At 33.6% G+C, this 20,823-nt stretch overlaps 3 protein-coding genes across 4 annotated transcripts; 2 read left to right on the top strand and 1 right to left on the bottom strand.

Moving 5' to 3' along the window:
* Positions 1-1,113: 1,113 nt before the first annotated feature.
* LOC147298831 (uncharacterized) lies at positions 1,114-7,330 on the top strand. 2 transcript variants are annotated; one of them, XM_086230227.1, is made up of 15 exons: positions 1,114-1,205; positions 1,547-1,712; positions 1,829-1,940; positions 2,020-2,139; positions 3,176-3,280; positions 3,678-3,761; positions 3,851-3,966; positions 4,134-4,235; positions 4,356-4,469; positions 4,581-4,637; positions 5,151-5,217; positions 5,382-5,435; positions 6,286-6,360; positions 6,668-6,703; positions 6,976-7,330. In XM_086230227.1, the coding sequence occupies exons 2-15, from the start codon at positions 1,693-1,695 to the stop codon at positions 7,066-7,068; spliced, it is 1,155 nt and encodes a 384-aa protein (XP_086086353.1). In that variant the 5' UTR covers positions 1,114-1,205; positions 1,547-1,692; the 3' UTR covers positions 7,069-7,330. The 2 variants fall into 2 exon arrangements, with proteins under 2 accessions (XP_086086353.1, XP_086086352.1); XM_086230226.1 differs by having other exon boundaries at positions 6,668-6,715.
* Positions 7,331-8,021: 691 nt separating this feature from the next.
* Positions 8,022-8,917, bottom strand: LOC147298830 (uncharacterized). Its single transcript, XM_086230090.1, has one exon. It carries the CDS (start codon positions 8,915-8,917, stop codon positions 8,087-8,089), a length of 831 nt encoding a protein of 276 aa, XP_086086216.1. The 3' UTR covers positions 8,022-8,086.
* Positions 8,918-13,569: 4,652 nt separating this feature from the next.
* Positions 13,570-16,926, top strand: LOC147298829 (Nucleotide/sugar transporter family protein). Its single transcript, XM_086230225.1, has 7 exons — positions 13,570-13,868; positions 14,207-14,353; positions 14,949-15,133; positions 15,247-15,314; positions 15,424-15,556; positions 15,722-15,883; positions 16,373-16,926. Exons 2-7 carry the CDS (start codon positions 14,233-14,235, stop codon positions 16,739-16,741), a joined length of 1,038 nt encoding a protein of 345 aa, XP_086086351.1. The 5' UTR covers positions 13,570-13,868; positions 14,207-14,232; the 3' UTR covers positions 16,742-16,926.
* Positions 16,927-20,823: the final 3,897 nt, after the last annotated feature.

Genomic DNA, 20,823 nt, shown 5'->3' with positions numbered 1-20,823 from the left:
AATATTTTAAATTTTGATATTACTCAAAAGTATATAATCGGCCTTTAACTACTAACACTAACTATCTACATGAATTTTATGGGCATGTAAAATGGCCTAGGCTCAATGGGTTGGCTCAAACCCATTCATACTTGTAGGGCTATTGGCCGGCCCGGGCCGATGTTGGCCTAACCCGTGCAAAAAGTAGGACCTGAATCTAACATTTTTCACCCTAAGTCAGCCTGATATAATGAGCTATATAATTGATAGATAATGAAGGAGTGAGAACCTAATGAATCATAGGTACTTGTTTCATATTTTTATAATTTAATTCTTTTTTTTTTTAATAAAGCATTTTTAGTTCAAGTGGTATATGATGGAGTGAGAACCTAAATAAATCATAGGTTCAAACCTCATCTTACCAAATAGGGCATAAATAGCTCAATGCATTTGGTAGGATCAAATTGACCTGAAGGTTTTTAGGCTCTTGAACAAGATCTGAGTATATAGCGTGTTTGGTATAGAGTCGGGTCGTCACAACACATCCAACTCTTAGGGTCAAATAGATAACCTAGGCCCTCTTTTTCTAGGCCGACTAGGCCGACTCGAACTATTTTACACACTAAATTTGATTAAAAAAAAATTAAAATTAGGAAATTAAAGTATAAAATAACCATAATTATAATTCTTAAATTTTTGGTTTGAAAGAGAAAAGCAAAGGAAAATACAGGTGGGGCCCACCTGTTTTGCATATAAAAAGATTAAAAAACATGTAAGCATTGACAAACTTAAAACATTATCATAGGAATGCATTTACTAAATTTTGAAATGCTTACCATTTTGGTGTGTCCAAAATGGCATTGCCGAGCAATTACCAATTTACCATAACTCACACACGTGACACGTCATACTCTTTTCATTTTTGGCAAGTACACCTAATATGATAAACACACCGCACTTTCCATCCCCACGCGTCGTACGTGGCGCGCATTCAGAAAAGGTAAGAGAAACCCGGGCATGTAAGTTTATCATAGCTCAAAGCGGGGCAATGTTATTATTTTATTTTTTTTAAATGGAGCAACCATTTTTCAGTTGCAAAGCCCGTAAGGCCGTCTCTCGTAAACCAAAAGAGCAAAAAAATAAAAAAACCAGAAGGCGTGGCCGTGTGGGTGGTGTAGACTCTGAGAAGCAGTGAATTTTCTGATACGATCGGCGAAGCGAACCGCGTTAGTCTCAATCCCTAGAACCTCTGGCAATGTCGTTCGTGTCGTTTGAATTTTGATTTCGAATTTTCTGATTGTTGAACCTTAGAAAAAGAATGTGATTTTGATTTCTTGCAGTGTATGGTTTTGATTTTTGTTCGTTTTCGTTCGTTTCGGTTCGTTTGATCGTTTCAATCACTTCTTCTGCTGCAATTGAATTTCATTGCTTAATCGTACGTTAGGATGATAGCCTCATAGGAGTTTTTGATCTTTACTTGTTGATGAAGAATGTGAATGTGATGTATAAGAAATGAGCAGGGGGTGAATCGTAAAATTGATTTGGTTGTGGTTTTATGTCAAATTAGGAGTGAAGGTTTCGGGAATGTAGTTTGTTTGATCAAGGATTCTGAGATTGAAGAATGCAATATTGGCTTAAGAAATTGCTGAACCAATCGAATTCTTGCTGGGAGTGTGAGCTTTTGAGTTGAGTCTCAGACGCAGTAACACCGATATGGGCACTGGGCAGCGCAGGTGCGAATAAATTAACGGATGCAGATGCTTCGCAAATATTGTTATGTTACTCTGTGTTTCTCATTAGTTTTTTTTTTTTTTTTTTTTTCTCTTTATTTTTTAATTTTAATTTTCAGTGGAGTTCTCAAAAAATCAAATGACAGTGCCAGGCGTATTTTCACTACAATTTTGGGAGTTGCCTTTGGATTTTTCCTTGGTGTATCATTGCCCACTGCTACTCTAACCAAGGTGCATTGGCCTCCATCAGTCTGTGTTTCTATCGAATTGGAATTGTTTATTTATTTATTTATTTTTTTTAATTTCACAGATTAGGTTACCTTCAAGCCTTATATCATCTCTTGATGTAGCCTTCACCGATATGCATAGACCTACTACTACTAATTCAAACAAAAGTCTTGAAGATGAAGGATCAGAGGGTGTTCCTAAGGTACTTGTTGTGCTGACTCTCAGAGTATATGTATTTCTTGTTGATTTTTCAATATTGTTTGTTGTACAAAATATGTCATTTTGAAGAGGAGTTGGATCTTTTGTTATTATAGTTGTCAGAATTCAATATTAACTTTGGTGACCAAATGTGCCTTTTTGCACAAGATTGTTTTTAACTTTAGAAAAAGATATGATATGATAGTTAGGAAACTAATAATCCTCCAATGAATAATTCCCAAACTTATTATAACCCATATAGCCTATATTGATTGGGTCCAATTTTTCATGGCTGTGTATTTAGGATTATTTTGATCTTTTCGTACCTTAGATGTATCTGCAAATCCCTCATTTTCTTATTATTCCTTTGTTAGGACTCTTGTAGAGATCAAAGAAACCCATTTTTACTTTGAAAGTGATCAAATTAAAAAATATAGCAATGAAATTGGAAGTATGCATATTCAAGACTAGAATTTGCATAAGTAGTACCCTAAGTGAGGAATATGAGCTTAGGCCTCTTTTAGTAGTTTAGCGACAGAGATAAATTTTTCATACTAACAATTAAATCAAAACAAAAATTCTTGAAGATGCAAACTTATGCTTCAGAAGATTGTTTGGCCCATAAAACCATTCTTAGGTGGTAAGAGGGGTGGGGCGGGATTAGGGTAGCTCCTAGCTTTAAAATTCATTGGTGAAAGAAAATTAAATAAAAAACAATATTTATTTATTTTTTTAATCTTTGTGGGTCTAAATTGCTTAATTTTGCCTGTGAAGAAGATTGCTTTTGCGTATTCACTTTTCTCTTTCACCATATACTAACACAAAATATACAACAATTAAAGTCTTCTGTTAACTAGAACTTGTGCCTGGGTGGCAACTTCTTGAGTGATGTGGTTTCATGTTGCTGCATTTAGAGTAGTCTGGGATTCCAGATCATCATAGTTATAAACATTTATCCCTAGTGCTAGTGTTTCTGTCATAATCATGTTCATCACATTAACTAATAGTGCTTTATAATGATTTTGTTCATTTGCTCATAGATATATGTTCCAACAAATCCTCATGGTGCTGAAACACTACCGCCAGGAATTATTGTTTCACAATCTGATTTTCATCTGCGCAGATTATGGGGTGAACCCAGTGAGGTATGATATTTGATGATTATAGTGAAAATAACAGTATTGCATATAATTTAAGCATATTTTTTTAATATATTTATGAAGTGTCTATGTGGATGTCTGAATGAATTAGGATCCCTGGGTTTTGCTTTTGAAATGGAAAGGGGGAAGGAAGGATATGGGTATTGGAAGGAATGATTATTGGAGGCATATGGTTGTAGGTGATGGTGGAAATTTTTAGTCAAATTCTGTATGTATGCATATGTGTGTGTTTGTGTGAGTGTCTGTGCTGTGACCTTGCAGCTAATAGTAGTCCAACTAGTAGTAGTCCTACAGTTACTCTCTGGATTTGAGGCCTTTCTTGATTGTGCATGTTGCTTAATTATCTAGATCTATCTTATAATAACAATTTTGAATTCTGCAGGATCTGAAAAAAACACCAAAGTACTTGGTGTCATTTACTGTTGGTATTAATCAGAAAAAAAATATTGATGCAGCAGTTAAAAAGGTTAAAAAAAATGTGCCACTCCTTGTTTTTCATTTTATTTATTGATTTGATGTTCAAGAATACTGAGGTTCATTCTTGCGTTTTGGTAGTTCTCTGAGAATTTCATGATACTGCTTTTTCACTATGATGGCCGGACTAGTGAATGGGATGAATTTGAGTGGTCAAAGAAGGCGATTCATGTAAGTGTGAAGACACAAGCAAAATGGTAAGTCTTGGTAGTGCTTTTCCTAGTTTAAAACTCTTACCTGTGCAGCTTTTTTCGATTAGCAAGCTTTTTAAACTAGTTGAAGTCTTTATCCTTTTTCTTGCATTCTTATCTAGAGTCGAACAGAAACACCTGTTGTCATGTAGATACTTCTCAATGTTTTGCAGGTGGTATGCAAAAAGGTTTTTGCATCCTGATGTTGTAGCAGCATATGATTATATTTTCATTTGGGATGAAGATTTGGGAGTGGAACATTTCAATGGAGAGAAGTAAGTTTCTCTTTCATCAATCATGTTTTCTAGTTTTTATTTTTATTTTTTATCATTCATGTTTTCTAGTCATGTCCCATTAACCTTATTCTCCAATTGATGCTCCACGTGATTTACCAGGTATATTCAGTTGGTTAAGAAATATGGTTTGGAGATCTCTCAACCTGGTCTTGAGCCCAATAATGGTCTGACATGGGAGATGACAAAGAGGAGAGGTGACAGAGAAGTTCACAAGTACTTTTTCTCTTCTCTCACTCAACACCCCTTCCCCTCTGTATACAGCTATAACTGTGTCATGTGTTGGAAATTAATTTCAGCGTTTTTTATGTCTGGATTGATAAACAGGGATACAGAAGAAAAACCAGGCTGGTGTAGTGACCCACATCTACCTCCTTGTGCTGCGTATGCTCTCTCTCTCTCTCTCTCTCTCTCTCTCTCTCTCTCTCTCTCTCTCTCTCTCTCTCTCTCTCATGTACCATTGTGTGTAGCACATCTACATTGGTGTGTGCATACATGTGTCTATGTTTATGGGAATTTGCCTACTTTAAAACAATGTGGATATATATCGTCTGGCACTCTAGTGATATCTGGACAATTTGTCCATTTATACACTATGCTATTTAATCTTTCTATATTACTTATTTTATTTGGTTTTTTGGGTGCTTCTATTGTTAGGAAAATGATCAAATTTGTAAATGTTAACTCTATTCAGTTGAAGTATTTACTAAGTTGTCTGGAGGATATGCTTGTTAATGTGGGTATACTTACAAATTTTGCAAGATTAATTTACAGCTTGAGCTTGAAGGAAGATTCATTAGCTGTCAAGGAAGGATATTTGTTCTTTTGCTTAGTTCTGATCTCAAATTTAGTTGGAATGATTCTAACAGTTAAAACTTCCATCTGAGTGTTGTTCAGGTTTGTGGAAATAATGGCCCCTGTCTTTTCTCGGAAAGCTTGGCGTTGTGTGTGGCATATGATTCAGGTATGGTGTATTGAATTGTCTGGCTATGCTATCCATACATAATCACTTGTAAACAAGATCTTTCCAAATTACATGATTTTCTCATTTGAAAGATTTTTACTTTTTTTTTTTTTTCACCAACTTCCCTGCAATTGGTAATGAAATGCTTTGTTGTATGCTTGTAGAATGATTTGGTGCATGGATGGGGATTGGATTTTGCTCTCAGAAGATGTGTAGAGGTTAGCATTTTTTGTGCTATACCTCTTCTTCTTCTTCTTTTCATTACTCGGATTTTTCCCGCTCTGTTATTTGCCTTTTATGATTGGCTATGTTTCAATTACTTACTATGAAACCTGAATCAGGAGATGCCTGCTAGCACAGCAGTAAGGGCTTAGTAAAACTCACAGTTTGATTTGATTTTCCTTGTTGATTGGTTACTGCCATCACCTTTTATTTCCTGTCCATTTCACAGCATAAAGATTTAAAAGGAATGAAAGATATTTATAAAAGAAACAAACATTTTTTAACTTTATTAAGTGATACTCTTGTTACCTTTGCATGAAAGTTCAAAGCTTAATTTTCATATAATGTCTACAGAGGATTTCCTTGAAACAAAACAAATAATGTTTTAAGATTAGGGTGGCAATGTTGGGCTGCATGTGTACACCAAGGAACTTGAAAACCAGTGCCAATCCGATTCTAGCCCAATCGATAAATAGTTAAATGATTTGAATACAAGTATATATGGAATATTAATCAAGAGAACTATGGCTTGACCAAAAATAAAAAGAATTCTGCCTAACCTGTGTTGGATAGATCATTTAATAGTGTATTAAACTTTGCTGTCGTTACGAATGCATGTCCTTTATGGACATTTTATCATTAAAATGTTTATGAGATGGACTGATTCTATGTGTGGATTACAGAAATGTGGCTCTCTCTAACTTTTGGAATTCAATTTATCTGGAATAGTAAAGTAGGCATGCGTTACCCTTTCATTAAAAACTTTTGTAACTGCTAGATGAGCTAGGCCTTTCTATTCTGAGAAAACCCTGAGGCTTTTGTTTTCCATTCTTTTTGTCTCACCAGCCTGCACATGAAAAGATCGGCGTAGTTGATTCACAGTGGATTGTTCATCAAGTAATTCCTTCTCTTGGGAGTCAGGTGAGTCATCCTTAGTATCTATTCTCCTCTCTTTTCATTGTTTTGAAAAGATTTCAAGTTATTAATCTCTCTTTCTCTACCTTGAAAGAACATAGCATGGGATGAAACTTCCCTTGAATAATATCATATCATGATGTAGAAACTTGCTTTTGTTGTTATACTGAGTTATTTTTTTTTTTTTTCCGGTAAATAAAAATGTTATCCTGAGTTTATGTTAATGCATATCTTTTGATTAAATAATGTTAACCACTTTGTTTAGTTTCCCTAATAAAGCCTTGATCATTTTTAAATCATCAATAATTTTCAGGGAAAGCGGGATGATGGCAAAGCTCCATGGGAAGGGGTACGTGACATGGTATATAGATCATTATTTCACATTCTACACTTTTTTTACCTTTTTCTTTTTCTTTTTATGTTACGATCTACGCTACTTGAATAGATTTCTCTGTGGTTGTTACTGCATAGGCCATATAACCCATGATTTTAAGGGCCTCCTTTCGACATATTTATTGGATTAGTGAATTCAAATCCTTCCATTTATAATTATTGGAAAATAACAACATAAAACTATTTTGACCAACTTTTCACTTTTTCTTGCCTGGTTCCCTCATGCAGGTGAGAGCAAGGTGCAAAAATGAGTGGGCCGAATTCCAGGCTCGCCTCCTCGGCGCAGACCAGGCTTACCTTGCTAGAGCAGGAAGGGGGTAAAATATCAAATTTATCATCTTAAACAAAGCCACGATCCCCACCCTCACAACCTCTTTCCCTCATTTTGTAAATGTTTACAACACTCGGCCATGAAGGGAAAGGGGGTGTTGAAGAAGAGAATTGGACTATTTTATCCCTTTGCTGAGCCAAAGTTTTATGCATCTTACACATTGTTAGTTTTATAAGAGAAGAGAAATTTACCCATGAGAAATTTACCTTACCAGTTTCTTTCACCATGGTAATTGCCGCCTGCAAAGGAAGGGAGTGGCTCTCAAATTTTGTATGGATTTGAGAATTAAGTTATTATATATTTGCAATACAGCAAATCAATGTGATCAATTTCTGTATGGTGGGGTTGCTTTTGCTTCTTCTCAAGTTTTCTCAACATCTTCCATTTATATCAAGTCATGAATTATATATATTATATCTTGTTGACCAAATTTACGAACCATTTTTCTTGAAATCAGTGGCAGATATTCGAACATTTTGAGGTTTTCAAACATGGGAATTTCTCTTATAAGCGTGCATAAGAATATGACACAGACACTTGAACCATTTGATTGTCAAACACCTATTTCATTTAATTTAAAATCTTGTAATTCAATTACTCAAATCACAATGTTTTTGTATGCTTATAGGTTTCGTGTTTATAAGATAAAATCAAGAGATAATTAGGTTTGGGTCCTTTAAAAGAATAGTTTTTAGATGGAGATCGGAGATGTTTTAAAATTTATAAAAAAAATTCTTTTAATTTATAATAAAGTTTTTAAAATTTATAAGAAAGTCATTTTAATTATAAGAAAATTATTTTAATTCATAATAAAGTTCTCCCCCGATTTGAAGGTGTATTTTCTCTCCTAGGATGTAGAGTGGGTTTTGTAGAGGCTGCATGTTAGGTTTTAACTTTGGGATTTTGAGCTGCTCAAGTCAGTGGCGGCTCAATAAAAAGTGAGGCCTAAGGCGAAACTACAAAGAGGCCTTCTAAATATATTATTCAAAAATATTTTTAAAAAAAAAATTATTGAAAAATTAATCTTCTTGCTTTTTGAGATGCAAAATTAGTGATTAAATTTTTATATTCCAATTGTTTTACCAAATTTTTTTCAATAGATAACATAGCTAACCCATTTAATCTTTCTTGTGACATAGTTGACCGTAAATAAGTTTTTATTAGTTTTAATTTTGAAAAGCTTCGTTCTGCAGAAGCAACAGTTACAGGTATTGTCAATAATATTCTATATGCAATCCAAACATTTGAAAAAGAATCAAACCTCGCAATAAAATTGAGTAGTTCAATTGGAGTTTTTGTTTCTGTTGGTAACATTTCTCTTAAAACATTTAATTCTTGAAAAAGATCTAATCCATCAATATCAGAAGTGTTGCCATCTTTTAAAAACTCTTCAAGATGAAGACACTTACTTTTCAAATCATCATTGACTAATGACTTTAAAATTTTCAAATCATATAAGAAACCAAAAACTTGTTCATATGTTTGAAATTGTTCAAACCTACTTTGAAGTGAAGAAATAGCATGATCTATTATATATAAAAAATACTCAACTCTAAAAGACTCCTCAGCTAATTGAGTTGTTTCATCATTCACATTCTCATCAAATTGTTTTTTTCTATAAACCTTACGTTTTTCACGAAAAATAGGATCTATTTCCATTTCAAGTGCAATCTCTTTAGCTGAAATCAAAGCACATTCAAATCCATTTTCCCTACACTTTTCAAAAAAAGAAATCAAACCTTTTAATTGGTGTATGGCAACATCAATATGCATGTCTTTGGATTGCAAGTTTTTACTAACAGAGTTAATAGCAAATAATATGTCATACCAAATAATCATGCCCAATAAAAATTCAAAGTTTTCAATCTCATATGTTGATAATGTTTCGGCTTCACTTTTTGATATGGGATCTAAGTCACTAAGCTTTGCTACTTGGAGTAAAGCATATCTAATTTGTGGAGCTTGGTAACTTATTGCTTTGACACTTGCTATACGACTTTCCCAACGTGTTTGTGACAATGCTTTAACAGTTAAACTAGTTACATTATCTTCAAAAATTTTCCACCGCTTAGGTGAAGAAGAAAATAATTTATACACACGTTGTAACACTCCAAAAAATGTTTTAGCTTTAGAACAAGAATTGGGTATGTCACAAAGTACAAGATTAAGACTATGACAACCACATGGAGTGTAAAATGCTCTTGGATTTATTTCTAACAATCTTTTTTGTACTCCTCGATTTTTCCCTTTCATGTTAGATCCATTATCATATCCTTGTCCTCTTATGTCATTAATATTAAGTTCAAGATTTGTTATTTCACTTATAAGTTCATCAAAAAGTCCATTTCGTGATGTATCATCTACTTTTAAAAATCCTAAAAAGAATTCTTCTATAGTTATTGGACTTTTTGAAAGATCCACACAACACAATATAAGAGACATTTGTTCATGATGACTTATATCTGGTGTGCAATCAAGTATAACTGAAAAATATTTGCCTCTTTAACTTTTTTAAGAATTTCAATTTTAATTGCACATGCTAACATATCTATCAATTCATTTTGTATGTTATGACCAAGATAATGTTTATGAACATCACCATTTTTTATACGTTCAAGATGTTCTTCCATTGTTGGATCAAATTCTGCAATTGTTTCGATAAAGCTTAAAAAAATTCCATTATTTTCTTGATATATCTTCTCATTTTTTCCACGAAATGCCAAATTTTTTTTAGCAAGATTTTTTACAACTGCAATAATTCTTAATAATACTTTTTTCCAATGCTCTTTCTCTTTGTTAATGTGTTCTTGTAATTTTTTATCTATTGTTTTATTTTTTTCCAATCTTAATTCTAAATCAATCCAACTACCCATATTAGTCACATGTTCAATACTTGCTTCATGACTTCTTAGCTTTTCACTAAGATTTTTTCAATCTTTACATCCTTCATTAGCCAATTGACTTCTACTAGTCTTTGAATTAAATAGCTTACAACAAAAACAATATACTCTATCCAACTCTTTTGAATAAACTAGCCATGTTCTTTCACGTTCTTCTCCATTTGCTAATTTCCCATTGTAATGTCTTGTAGAGAAATGTCTAGAGTTTTCATCGTTAGGAAAATTGAATTCAAAGTCTTTAATGAGACCTCTTTCCACTAATAAATTTCTTATGTTTGTATTGATGTTTTTCCATTGGCAAGGATCATAAATATTTGTTACATCTTCATTTGGTTCTTGACTTGGTTCTTGGCCTAGTTCTTGGCTTGTTTCTTGGTGTGGTTCTTGGTTTTGTTCTTGGCTTGGTTCTTGGTTGTGTTCTTGAATTGGCTCTTGATTTGGTTCTTGACTTAGTCCTTGATTTGGGTATTGACTTGGTTCTTTATTGTTAATAACAAACTTATCAAGAGCTCCTTTTTGAGATTGAATTAGTTTTTCTATTCTTTTTTTCTTCTTAAGTTTTTCATACCCTGATTCAAATTTTCTGCTTGACATATTTGATATTTATACTGATAATTAAACAACAAAGTAACAAACAAAAAGTAATGAGATACAAGAACAATAAAACCTTGCTCAACTGCAATTTCCACAAGTAAATGGCTCTGCAATTTCAACAAGTAAAAGGCTCTGCAATTTTGAAGAAAAAAATCTTGATTAGTATAAAAAATCATATCATTACACATTTACACACCAATTTTGAACAACCAAAAATCGAATGACAAATATAAAAAATTAGCAAAAACTTACCAGTTATCCAATGAGGCAATGAGCCTTGACTATTGAGTTTGAACTGTGAAGATTGAGAGTTGAGATTATTAGAGAATATAGACGAGAGAGACCGAGAGTGAGGAGAGTCAGAGAGACAAAGAGACAAAGAGAATAGAAAAAACTAGAAGAGATTAAGAGATTAAGAGAAGAGGGAGAGAGAGAGAGTCTGATGGGAATAAGGAATAGACAACAAGTAAAAGATGTAGAGTCTAATGCTTAATTGTAGGCGTGCAACTGTGCAAGTGCAGCAATCACTCAATCAAGAAATCAACATTAATTGTAGAGGTGCCGTGTGCAACATTAATTGTAGGCATAAGGCATGTAGGCTACTAGGCTAGTAGGCTTCCAGAAAAATATTAGGCCTAAATTTTTTTTTTTTCAAAGAGAAAATGATGGAGGCTTTTAGGCTTCCATAGTTTCATTATAAAAATTTTTTTTTTTCAATAGTAGAGTAGTAGACTATCAGACAATGGAGGCCTTTCAAAATTTGTGGCCCTAGGCCTGTGCCTTGGTCGCCTTGGGCCTTAGCCGGCACTGGCTCAAGTCAAAGACGGCTCAAAATTTCGGAGTTAAAATCTAACATAAAGTTGTCAAAGACGGCTCAAAATCTCAGAGTTAAAATCTAACATAAAGTTGTCAAAGACGGCTCAAAATTCCGGAGTTAAAATCTAACATAAAGCTGTCAAAGAAAAAAAATAAAAGGATTTGATTAAAAATTCTAAATTACTACCGGTCTTAATCTAAGAAAGATTCATAAAATGAACTGGATTGTAAGTCTTCCTAAAATCAATTACAAACATTCTCCTACAAAACAAATAAAAAATAGAAAATGAAAAAAGATCAAAGTTTCAACATGTCAATCTTTTTCTTGTAAGTTTTCAGTCTTATCCTTTTTTTAAATATACTCTTTTATAAAATGACCGCTAAGGTCCTAAGACAAGAGAAAAATAAAATAGTCATACTCAACCCACCCATCTTCCAATTCCTATCTGAACCCACTAAACCATCGAGCCAGCTTCCCCCAACCGTAGAATAACATATTAAACCACAATTTAATGTGTATATATATATATACATACATATATCTGTCTGTGTGCGCGCGCATTCTAGGATCTGATGTTACATTAATATATTTAGACTAGTGCAGCATTCAAGACTGAAGTTCTATCCATATATGCATATAGAATGTTATGACTTTCATACATTAAAGTGCGTATGAACTCAGAATCGACAATGTTTGTAAGGTTTAGAAGGGTAGGGACATTTTGCTACATTATGCCTGGTGGGTGCATGATGGTATAAAAAGGGCAAGAAGAATGGGCCAAATCTTTATTTTTAAAAAAATAAAAAGAAAAAAAATTGGAGTGAGACTGAAGTTTGTTGTTTCACCAAACACTAATTGAGTTTGAGGTGCCAAACTATTTGCTTGCATTCGCAGAGACCCCTCACTCTCATAAAAGAAACGTTTCACCTGAATCACCTTCCTTTCTAAGACTTTATTTAATATTTCCCACCTAAGTTATGCGGATGGTGTTGAAAGAAACAAGTCCATAAATAACAAATCAATAATGCTAGTTGTCCCACATTTTTTTTCCCACATTTGTATCCCACCTGATGTGTCATTATTTTACTGGAAGGGTATTTTCTTTTTCTTTTTTAGATTTTAATTTTTAATTTTTAGTGTCCAATGTATGAAGGCCATGTAAGATGGTATGAAATTGTGGTATAAAAATGTGGTAAGTGTAGCATTACTGATAACAAATTAAGTGAGCCTCACAATTTGTAAAGATCCATTTAGACTAAAACATCCTTTTCTCCCAACTAAATCTAACAAGGGTAATGGGTCAAACTAAGCTTAGATCTCACATCAATAATGTAAGTATTGGATAATAGTTTATAAAGTCTCGAATATCTCCATCTAAGTGCCAATTAATTTTGAATTGCATGCCTAAATTTATTTATAATATTAGAACAGACAATCCACATGCTGAGTCAAACGATTACACGTACTCCAGTTAATTTTGAATTAAATACCTAGATTTCTTCATGACTAAAGATGCAATTAATTCGACTAAGAGCTAGATAGATTGATTTCGTATCTTCATCTTATATTTTTCATGTTGGTATCTCTCAAAACCATGGTAAATTAATTTTCTTTTGGCATGCATACGACAAGATTTGAACTTAAAATCTACCACATTTTCACTGTGCCCCAATGCCACTTGAGCAAAATAACTCATGAGCACGTATGTACGTAGAACCTCAAATATCCCTTAAAAATGTAAATATATTTTCTCTTGATTAAGAACACAATTCCTGAAAAGAATGGAGAATATATAGATAAAGAAATGAATATGGTTATTAACAATCAAGGTACGTGGAACGCTGAAATATAAAGATCACCATCAATTTTTTTTTTCTTTTACCAAAGCAATTGGAAGCGGGGAGGGGTGTTTTTGGTATTCAAATTAATATGATCATGGCATCATGCATCTTAACGGTCATTTGAATTTGACTGTCTTGTTGCGGTCTCGATTGCTTATAGTTGCAGTTAAGTTGTTCCTTCTGGAATCTTGCATAAAAAAAAGACCCAACAATCTCTAAAATTTAACGCCGTTTGGTGCCAACCACAGCACACAATAACATAAAAAGGGTGCAAATTATAAAGTTTACATTCCCATACAAGCTGCCAACCCAAGCCACAACACCACTCTCTCTCTCTCTCTCTCTCTCTCTCTCTCTGAGAAATCATCAGTTTCAGGGGTTCAAAGCTTGGTCGATCGTTTGGTCTCTCATCCAATCCCACCATCAGTTTTTTGCTCAAAGTTGCCAGAGGTAGTGATTGCATGGAGTACTTGTAGCTATAGCAGCCCCTACATTCATATATTTTGGTCATCAAGAGGTTTATACTCACTAACCTCATTATTATACACTCAAGAGCTTGTTAAACTATAAGTTTTTGGTTCTCTCTTTGTGAAATTTTAGAGGTCCTCAACTCCCAAGATTTCTCATTTCTTTGAAAGGTACATACACCCGTCTTTTTTTATCTTATTGTCACATTATATATATATATATATATATATTTGTTTCTTTTCTTCGAAATGCTAAGAGTATATGATGAAATTAAATGGCATGGGTTATAAATTAACCATTTGGGTTTTCATTCAAACAATTGAAGGCATGATTGGAATTTAAGTTATTATTATTATTAAGTTGCCAGCACCCATTCATTAAGTTTATCCAAATTCAATTTACTTAAATGGAATTAGCTAGCATTTGACATTGTTTGGACAAAAATATATTCTATTGGTGTACACAAACATATATTCATTAAGTTTGTCTTTTTTTCTTTATCATATAGAATATATATCAGTCCGTACTGAAGATATGGGAGAAATGTATGGCTTCCAATTGGGCGTTATTGGTGCATTGTTCCTTTCCGTGGCTTCATCTGTCTCTATTGTTATATGCAACAAAGCCTTGATGAGCAATCTTGGCTTTCCATTTGGTATTTAATCAATTTTCTCTCTTTCTTTTGTCTTTTCAAGAATTAATTAATGGCTTAAGTACATTTACATTCACCAACTATAGGCTTAAGTACATTTACATTTACCAACTATATGGTCCATTTCAAGTTGATCCATGAACTATAAAAATTTTCAAATTTTTCTATTAACTAACAAAAACATATGAAATTGTCCATTCGTTAAGAATTCCGTCAAAGAAACCGTTAAGTGCTACGCTGAACATAGTCCACTTGGCATTTTTAATGACATGACATTGATTGGTAGGGGCAAAAATGGGTTTTGTCCACGATTTCCACTACAAATTGACTTTTATACGGTGCAAAGGCTGATATTTTGTTAGATATTATGAGAATTAGTGTTTAAGGAGGCATAGTAGGCTACATCTAGTATGACACTTAATGTTTTATATGTTTTTTTATTAGTTAATGAAAGAATTTGAAATGTTTTATAATTCTTGAACCAACTTGAAATGAATCATATAGTTGATGAATGTAAATGTACTTGAACCTTAATTAATTAATTAATTAATTAAAGAAAATAAAACCTAATTAATCTTTTTTTTTTTTTCTGGTATAGCAACAACACTTACCAGTTGGCATCTGGTGGTGACCTTCTGCACCCTCCATGTGGCACATCGTCTCCATTTCTTCGAGAGCAAGTCAGTTGACATGAAGACTGTCATGCTCTTCGGCATCCTCAATGGTGTTTCTATTGGATTTCTCAACTTGAGCCTGGGTTTTAATTCCATTGGCTTCTACCAGGTAAGAATTCAAGAAATATGGTCAAAAAATGTGGTATGTATATAAATATGGTACATTTAACATTATTCATCTATATCTTAGTTAATAAACTTTTTTAATGCTTATTTTTGCAGATGACCAAACTTGCAATTATTCCATTTACTGTGCTATTGGAAACTCTTTTCCTTAAAAAGCAATTCAGGTAATGCATTTTGAATTGGGATTGAAAATAATGTTAATTCCAAGTTCATGATAATTCACTAGCTATATATTAACCCTTTTCTTTCTTTTATCTACTTCTTAATTTGCAGCCAGAAGATAAAATTTTCTCTGTTCGTATTAGTGGTTGGAGTTGGCATTGCCTCTGTGACAGACCTCCAGCTCAATTTTGTTGGAACCATTCTTTCTCTTCTAGCCATCATCACAACCTGTGTTGGTCAAATTGTATCCTTCCCTTAATTTTTTTTTTTTATTTTATTACATTTTCTTTTCCAATATTCTACTTTCTCTGTTTTCAAGTCTCATTAATTTGGGTAGGTTTGGTTCAATATATATATAATATATATGGCTTGTAGAAGAGGTTGATTCTTAACTAAGTGTTGAATTCAGCTAACAAACACAATACAGAAGAGGCTGAATGTATCTTCTACACAACTACTCTACCAGTCAGCCCCATTTCAAGCAGCTATTCTTTTTGTATCAGGCCCTTTGGTAGACCAGTTCCTCACCAAGCAAAATGTCTTTGCCCACAAATATTCTTCCATAGTCTTGGTATACTACTCTCTTTGCATATATTATAGTGCAATTTGTATATGCATATTATTGACATATCATATATATATATATATATATATATATAAGTTGTTCACCATATTATCTTGTCAAACTATAAATTTAGACTATAAATATTAATCAAACATTTATTTGATCAATAGTTCGATTCATTTTGACAATTTGTTAGAAAAAAAATTCCCATATCCCCTTTTTGAGTCACAAGGAAACTGGCCCCCACTACCCACTAAGGCGGATACGTGCAATCACCTACAATTCATACGTATCAATAAACCAAGTGTTTTTGCACATATGAGAATTTAAATTTAGAATGTCTGAATTTACAGCTCGTCTCCTGCTCACCCTTTTATTATTGAAAAATCCGTGTCATTTGATTTCTTATATCAATCATCACAAATACATATGTTTATGCATACATATAATTCATGCTATATATTACAATTTTGTAAACCATTATAATATGTGCAGGTCTTCATCATACTATCCTGCCTGATTGCTGTGTCTGTGAATTTTAGCACTTTTCTGGTAATTGGCAAGACATCCCCTGTGACATACCAAGTGCTAGGCCACCTCAAGACGTGCCTTGTTTTGGGCTTTGGCTACACATTACTGCATGACCCTTTCACTGAGAGGAACATTATTGGAATCCTTGTTGCCATTTTTGGGATGGTGTTGTATTCTTATTTCTGTGCTCAGGAAAACAAAAAGAAACAAGCTGGTGGTGACCTCTCACTGGCCTCTCAGATCAAAGATAAAGATGCCACTCCACTTTTGATGATGAGTCAAGATAAAGATAGTCATGAGGTTAAGAAATCAACCAAGAACTCTCTTGTTTGATTGATAATATATAGGATTTTTGGTAATGATTTCATGCATTACACTTTGTCTTCAATACATTTTGATGAGTGTAAATGTTTTTTTATTTTTGGGATGGGTGTGGGGTAGAATGCTCTACCATTAGAGCTACAAACCCAACAAATGGTTTTTATTCTTTGAATTAATAAATATGTATTCCTTAATCAATTATCAATATCAATTCTCTTTTTCTTGGGTCTTTTAGTCTCTTTATGAGTTAACTCAAATTGATACCTACTTTATTGTGGTAATTGTCTTACAAGACATTCTTACAAGATTAGTACCCAAGAAAAGGTTTTAGTGTCGCGTTATGTTATTAAGAATCAATCTAATCCCGGAAAAAAAAAAATCAATCTAAATTATTTATAATTTAACAAGTGAATCCGAGACCTTAAGTGTATGAATATTACTCTTAACGACCAACTGAGCTCAGTTCCACACGTGATTATCGACTTTATTGAGGCCTTTTGTATATCAGACTGGTCCATTATAAAATATTAACATTGGGTTTAGACAGAAAGTAAGAGGCTTTGCTAACTACTGAACTAGACTGGCCTGCATAAAATGGGCTACTTTGTGAGCACATAGGCCCATTGTCGATTGACTGTATCTTCTGCACCAATACATCAGCAAGAACAACCAAGCCATTTTAGAAAAGGAGAGATATACCATCCATTAAACAAAATCCCAGAAAATAAAAATAAAAATCTCAGTTTATCAAACATTGATTACACAACATGCCAACGGTTGGTTAGGTATTCACACATTATTGTACCACTAGCCTGTTATATATCCAAGTATCATTATAAAAAATAAAATAAAAAAGCTTATTATTCAAGCTAGTAATCATCTTTTTAATATAAATCATAAATACTAAATTCAAAAATCACAACTTTTAATTCTTAGCCTTAAACAACGTAACCCTAAGAAGAGTTAAGTATGCAACTTAGGACTTCAAATACGAGTACATATAGAAATCTAAACACCGGCTTGATGGTCCACCAATTTTTTTACGTTACTCACTTTAGTCATGTTTGTCAATTTTATTCAAAATTCTGTCAAATATGTGCACATGACTAATTAGCCATGCATGTGACAATCACATACACATTTGACGGAAATTTGAATAAAATTAATGGACATGAATGAAATAAGTAACGTGAAAAAATTTGTGGACCATAAAATTTTAAAATAAAGTTTACAAATTTAAGTGAAATTCGTGTAAAATTTGCAAACTGTTAATATATAATTAAGCTCTGAAATTAGTAGATGAACATATTTTCGTACTTGTACTCAAGAGTGCCCCAAGTTGCCTAAAGAAACTTGATGAAACTTGAAACTTTATTATATATATATAGGATTCCAATGGACCCAACTTTAAGTAGAGAGTATGGTGACATTTGAGGAAGTCATGGCGTGCACAAAAGTACAAAACAATGACGTTTTATTTTATTTTATTTTTCCCTAAAACGCCAAGCTGCATGCCCAAGCCTGCCTATATTGTAGATATTATATATTCACTCTACTGATAGCAGCTTGTCTCATCTTTGCCATATGACTTTGTCTTTTTGAAGGGTGTTTGTAGCAACGCCTAAACCCATCCACGTCATTGCAAATTTTCAAGGCATTAATGGTCGTTTGTCAACAAGCCACCCAAGATAAAACACAATGGGGTTAATAAGTTATGGAGGTATGGGACATTAATGGCGAAAAACTCAGAGACTCCAAAGTTAGGTTGCCAATTATAGCTGGTTAAATTTGTTCATCACCATGTTTGTTAATATACATTCATACGAGGGATAGTAAAGGCACTTCACTTTACTCAACATTTTTCCCAGGAATTAGAGTCAAGAGAAATTGCATGTCATTGAATTTGAGGTCAAGTTGTCAACAACCCATATATCCATTTTGACCAAAATTAAAAAAACAACCCATATATCCATAATTGCTTAAAAGTTTTACCAAGTTGTTAGGTACTTAGGAAGAGTCAAGAGATCGACTCAAGACTCAAGAGAGATTGCATGTTATTGAATTTGAGGTCAAGTTGTCAACAGCCCATAAAATCCATAATTGCTTAATCCAAAGACAATGTTAATTAAAGCCAGCCTCGATCACAATGCACCAATGCAAATTAATTAGGGATTAATTAACATCCATCTTGGAACCTATAGGCTATAGCTGTGCACAGCTAGCTAGTACGTACAACCCCTGGCACAGCTCAATGACAAAACCATTACAAGGGAAGGGCCTAGCCAAATTTAGCACAATGCTGCAACCATCCATGGAACCAAAAAGCTAGTTTGTTAACAATAATATTATTAATAATACAGTTAATACTATAATTAATTATTTATGTTTTTTCAAATTTGGTTGTCAAATAATTTGGCATACCATTATACTTAGCTGTCAATGAAAGCTAAAATGAGAGAGAGAGAGAGAGAGAGAGAGAGAGAGAGAGATCGAGAGAGAGAGAGAGAGAGTTTATCACACATATATCATGCTAGCACCTTGAGATCTCAAAAAAAGAAAAAAGAAAAAAACATGCAGCTACAAGATCATTATTGTTTCTATAAAGATGAAGTGGTCCTAGATGCATGTCAATTATTAAAGGGAGTATAATTTGAAATAATTGATGCATGCAGTTTTTAATGTTCTTTCCTGTTACAAATTAATCATCTTTTGCAACAAAAAGAAGTGCATGGTGGACGATGACTTTGATTGTACATGCATGCCAAACCAACCGTTCTATTGCTTTTCAAATACACGTACGTACAAGATGTAAAAGTAAATTCATGCGGTTTCCAAATCCACATGTAAAAGAACATTATATCAAATTTTTATGCATACTTATTATATGTCATTGTTTTTGTTATTATATACATTCTTAATACTATTTGAGAAGAAAGAAATATCAGAAAATTTGTTTATATAGATTATATTTGCTACAACTAGAATATTCTCATCATATCAGAAAATAAAAGTTCTACAAGATCTCATTTTAATATTATTTAATTTATGATTTTTTTTTATAAGTTAATTTATGTTTTTTTGCTAGGATAAGTTAATTAATGTTATGATAAGTTGATAACAAGAAACAACTTCACTGAGAAAGTCTTCACCAGCAGGCTTAGCTGAGTAGATCGTGTGTAGATCAGAATAAAAAATAAAAAAGTAAAAAAATCTAGCTTGCGTGTGATTTATTGTTGTTTTCCTATTATACCCCAACTATGGGCTTAAGAAGGGGGAAATCAATATGCATATAAAAATAGTATTTTCTTTAAAAATAAAAAATGCACCAAGAAAAAATATAAAGGAGTACTTCAAATTTTAAGAAACTTCTTTGATAAGCTTATAACGAGGGCTGTTATTTGCACTTTTTTTTTTACTTTTTGCACACTCTTCTTAAAAAAAAAAAACCCAAGAAAAAAGGCCTTATAACCTCATATCTTTTTTCTTTTTGCACACTTTTCCTAAATAAAAAAAATAAAAAAAACACAGACAGACACACCCCATCCCTGACCACCTCCCTCCCCACCTTTCTTCTCTTCAGCACACATCCCATCCCACCACCGTCGAAGCCCAACACCGCCGGCGACCACCCCACCCCCTCCCTGCCCCTCTCTCATCTCTCCCTTTTTCTCTCTTTCTCTCCTCCCACCTCTCATCTCTCCCTTTCTATGTCAGTCTGCCCAACTCCGGCGACCACCCCTTCATTTTCCCTCTATCTCTCATTCCCTATCTCCTCTCCTTTTCTTCTTGGCGTTTTGGACGGTGGCTGCAGCTTAGACGGGTTCGGCGGACCAGTGCCGAACCCCATCCGCCGAACCCACTGCAATTTTTTATTTTATTTTTAGTTTTGGCTGTCTGCGGGGCAAAAGGAGAAAAGGAAGGAGAGAGAGAGAGAGAGAGAGAGAGAGAGAGAGAGAGAGAGAGGATAGGCTGGGTTGGGTTGGGTTTCGACGAGAGAGAAAACAGAGAGAAAGAATGAGGAGGGGAGAAGGGGCTGGGAGGCGGCGAGGAGAGAGTAGCAGGAGAGGAGGGGAAGGCTCAGGGGGAGGTGGTCG

This window comes from Dryas octopetala, chromosome 1, assembly GCF_963921425.1.
Source record: "Dryas octopetala chromosome 1, drDryOcto1.1, whole genome shotgun sequence".
Lineage (NCBI taxonomy): Eukaryota > Viridiplantae > Streptophyta > Magnoliopsida > Rosales > Rosaceae > Dryas > Dryas octopetala.
The sequence above is the reverse complement of the archived record's forward strand: the minus strand, read 5'-3'. Positions and strand labels throughout refer to the sequence as shown.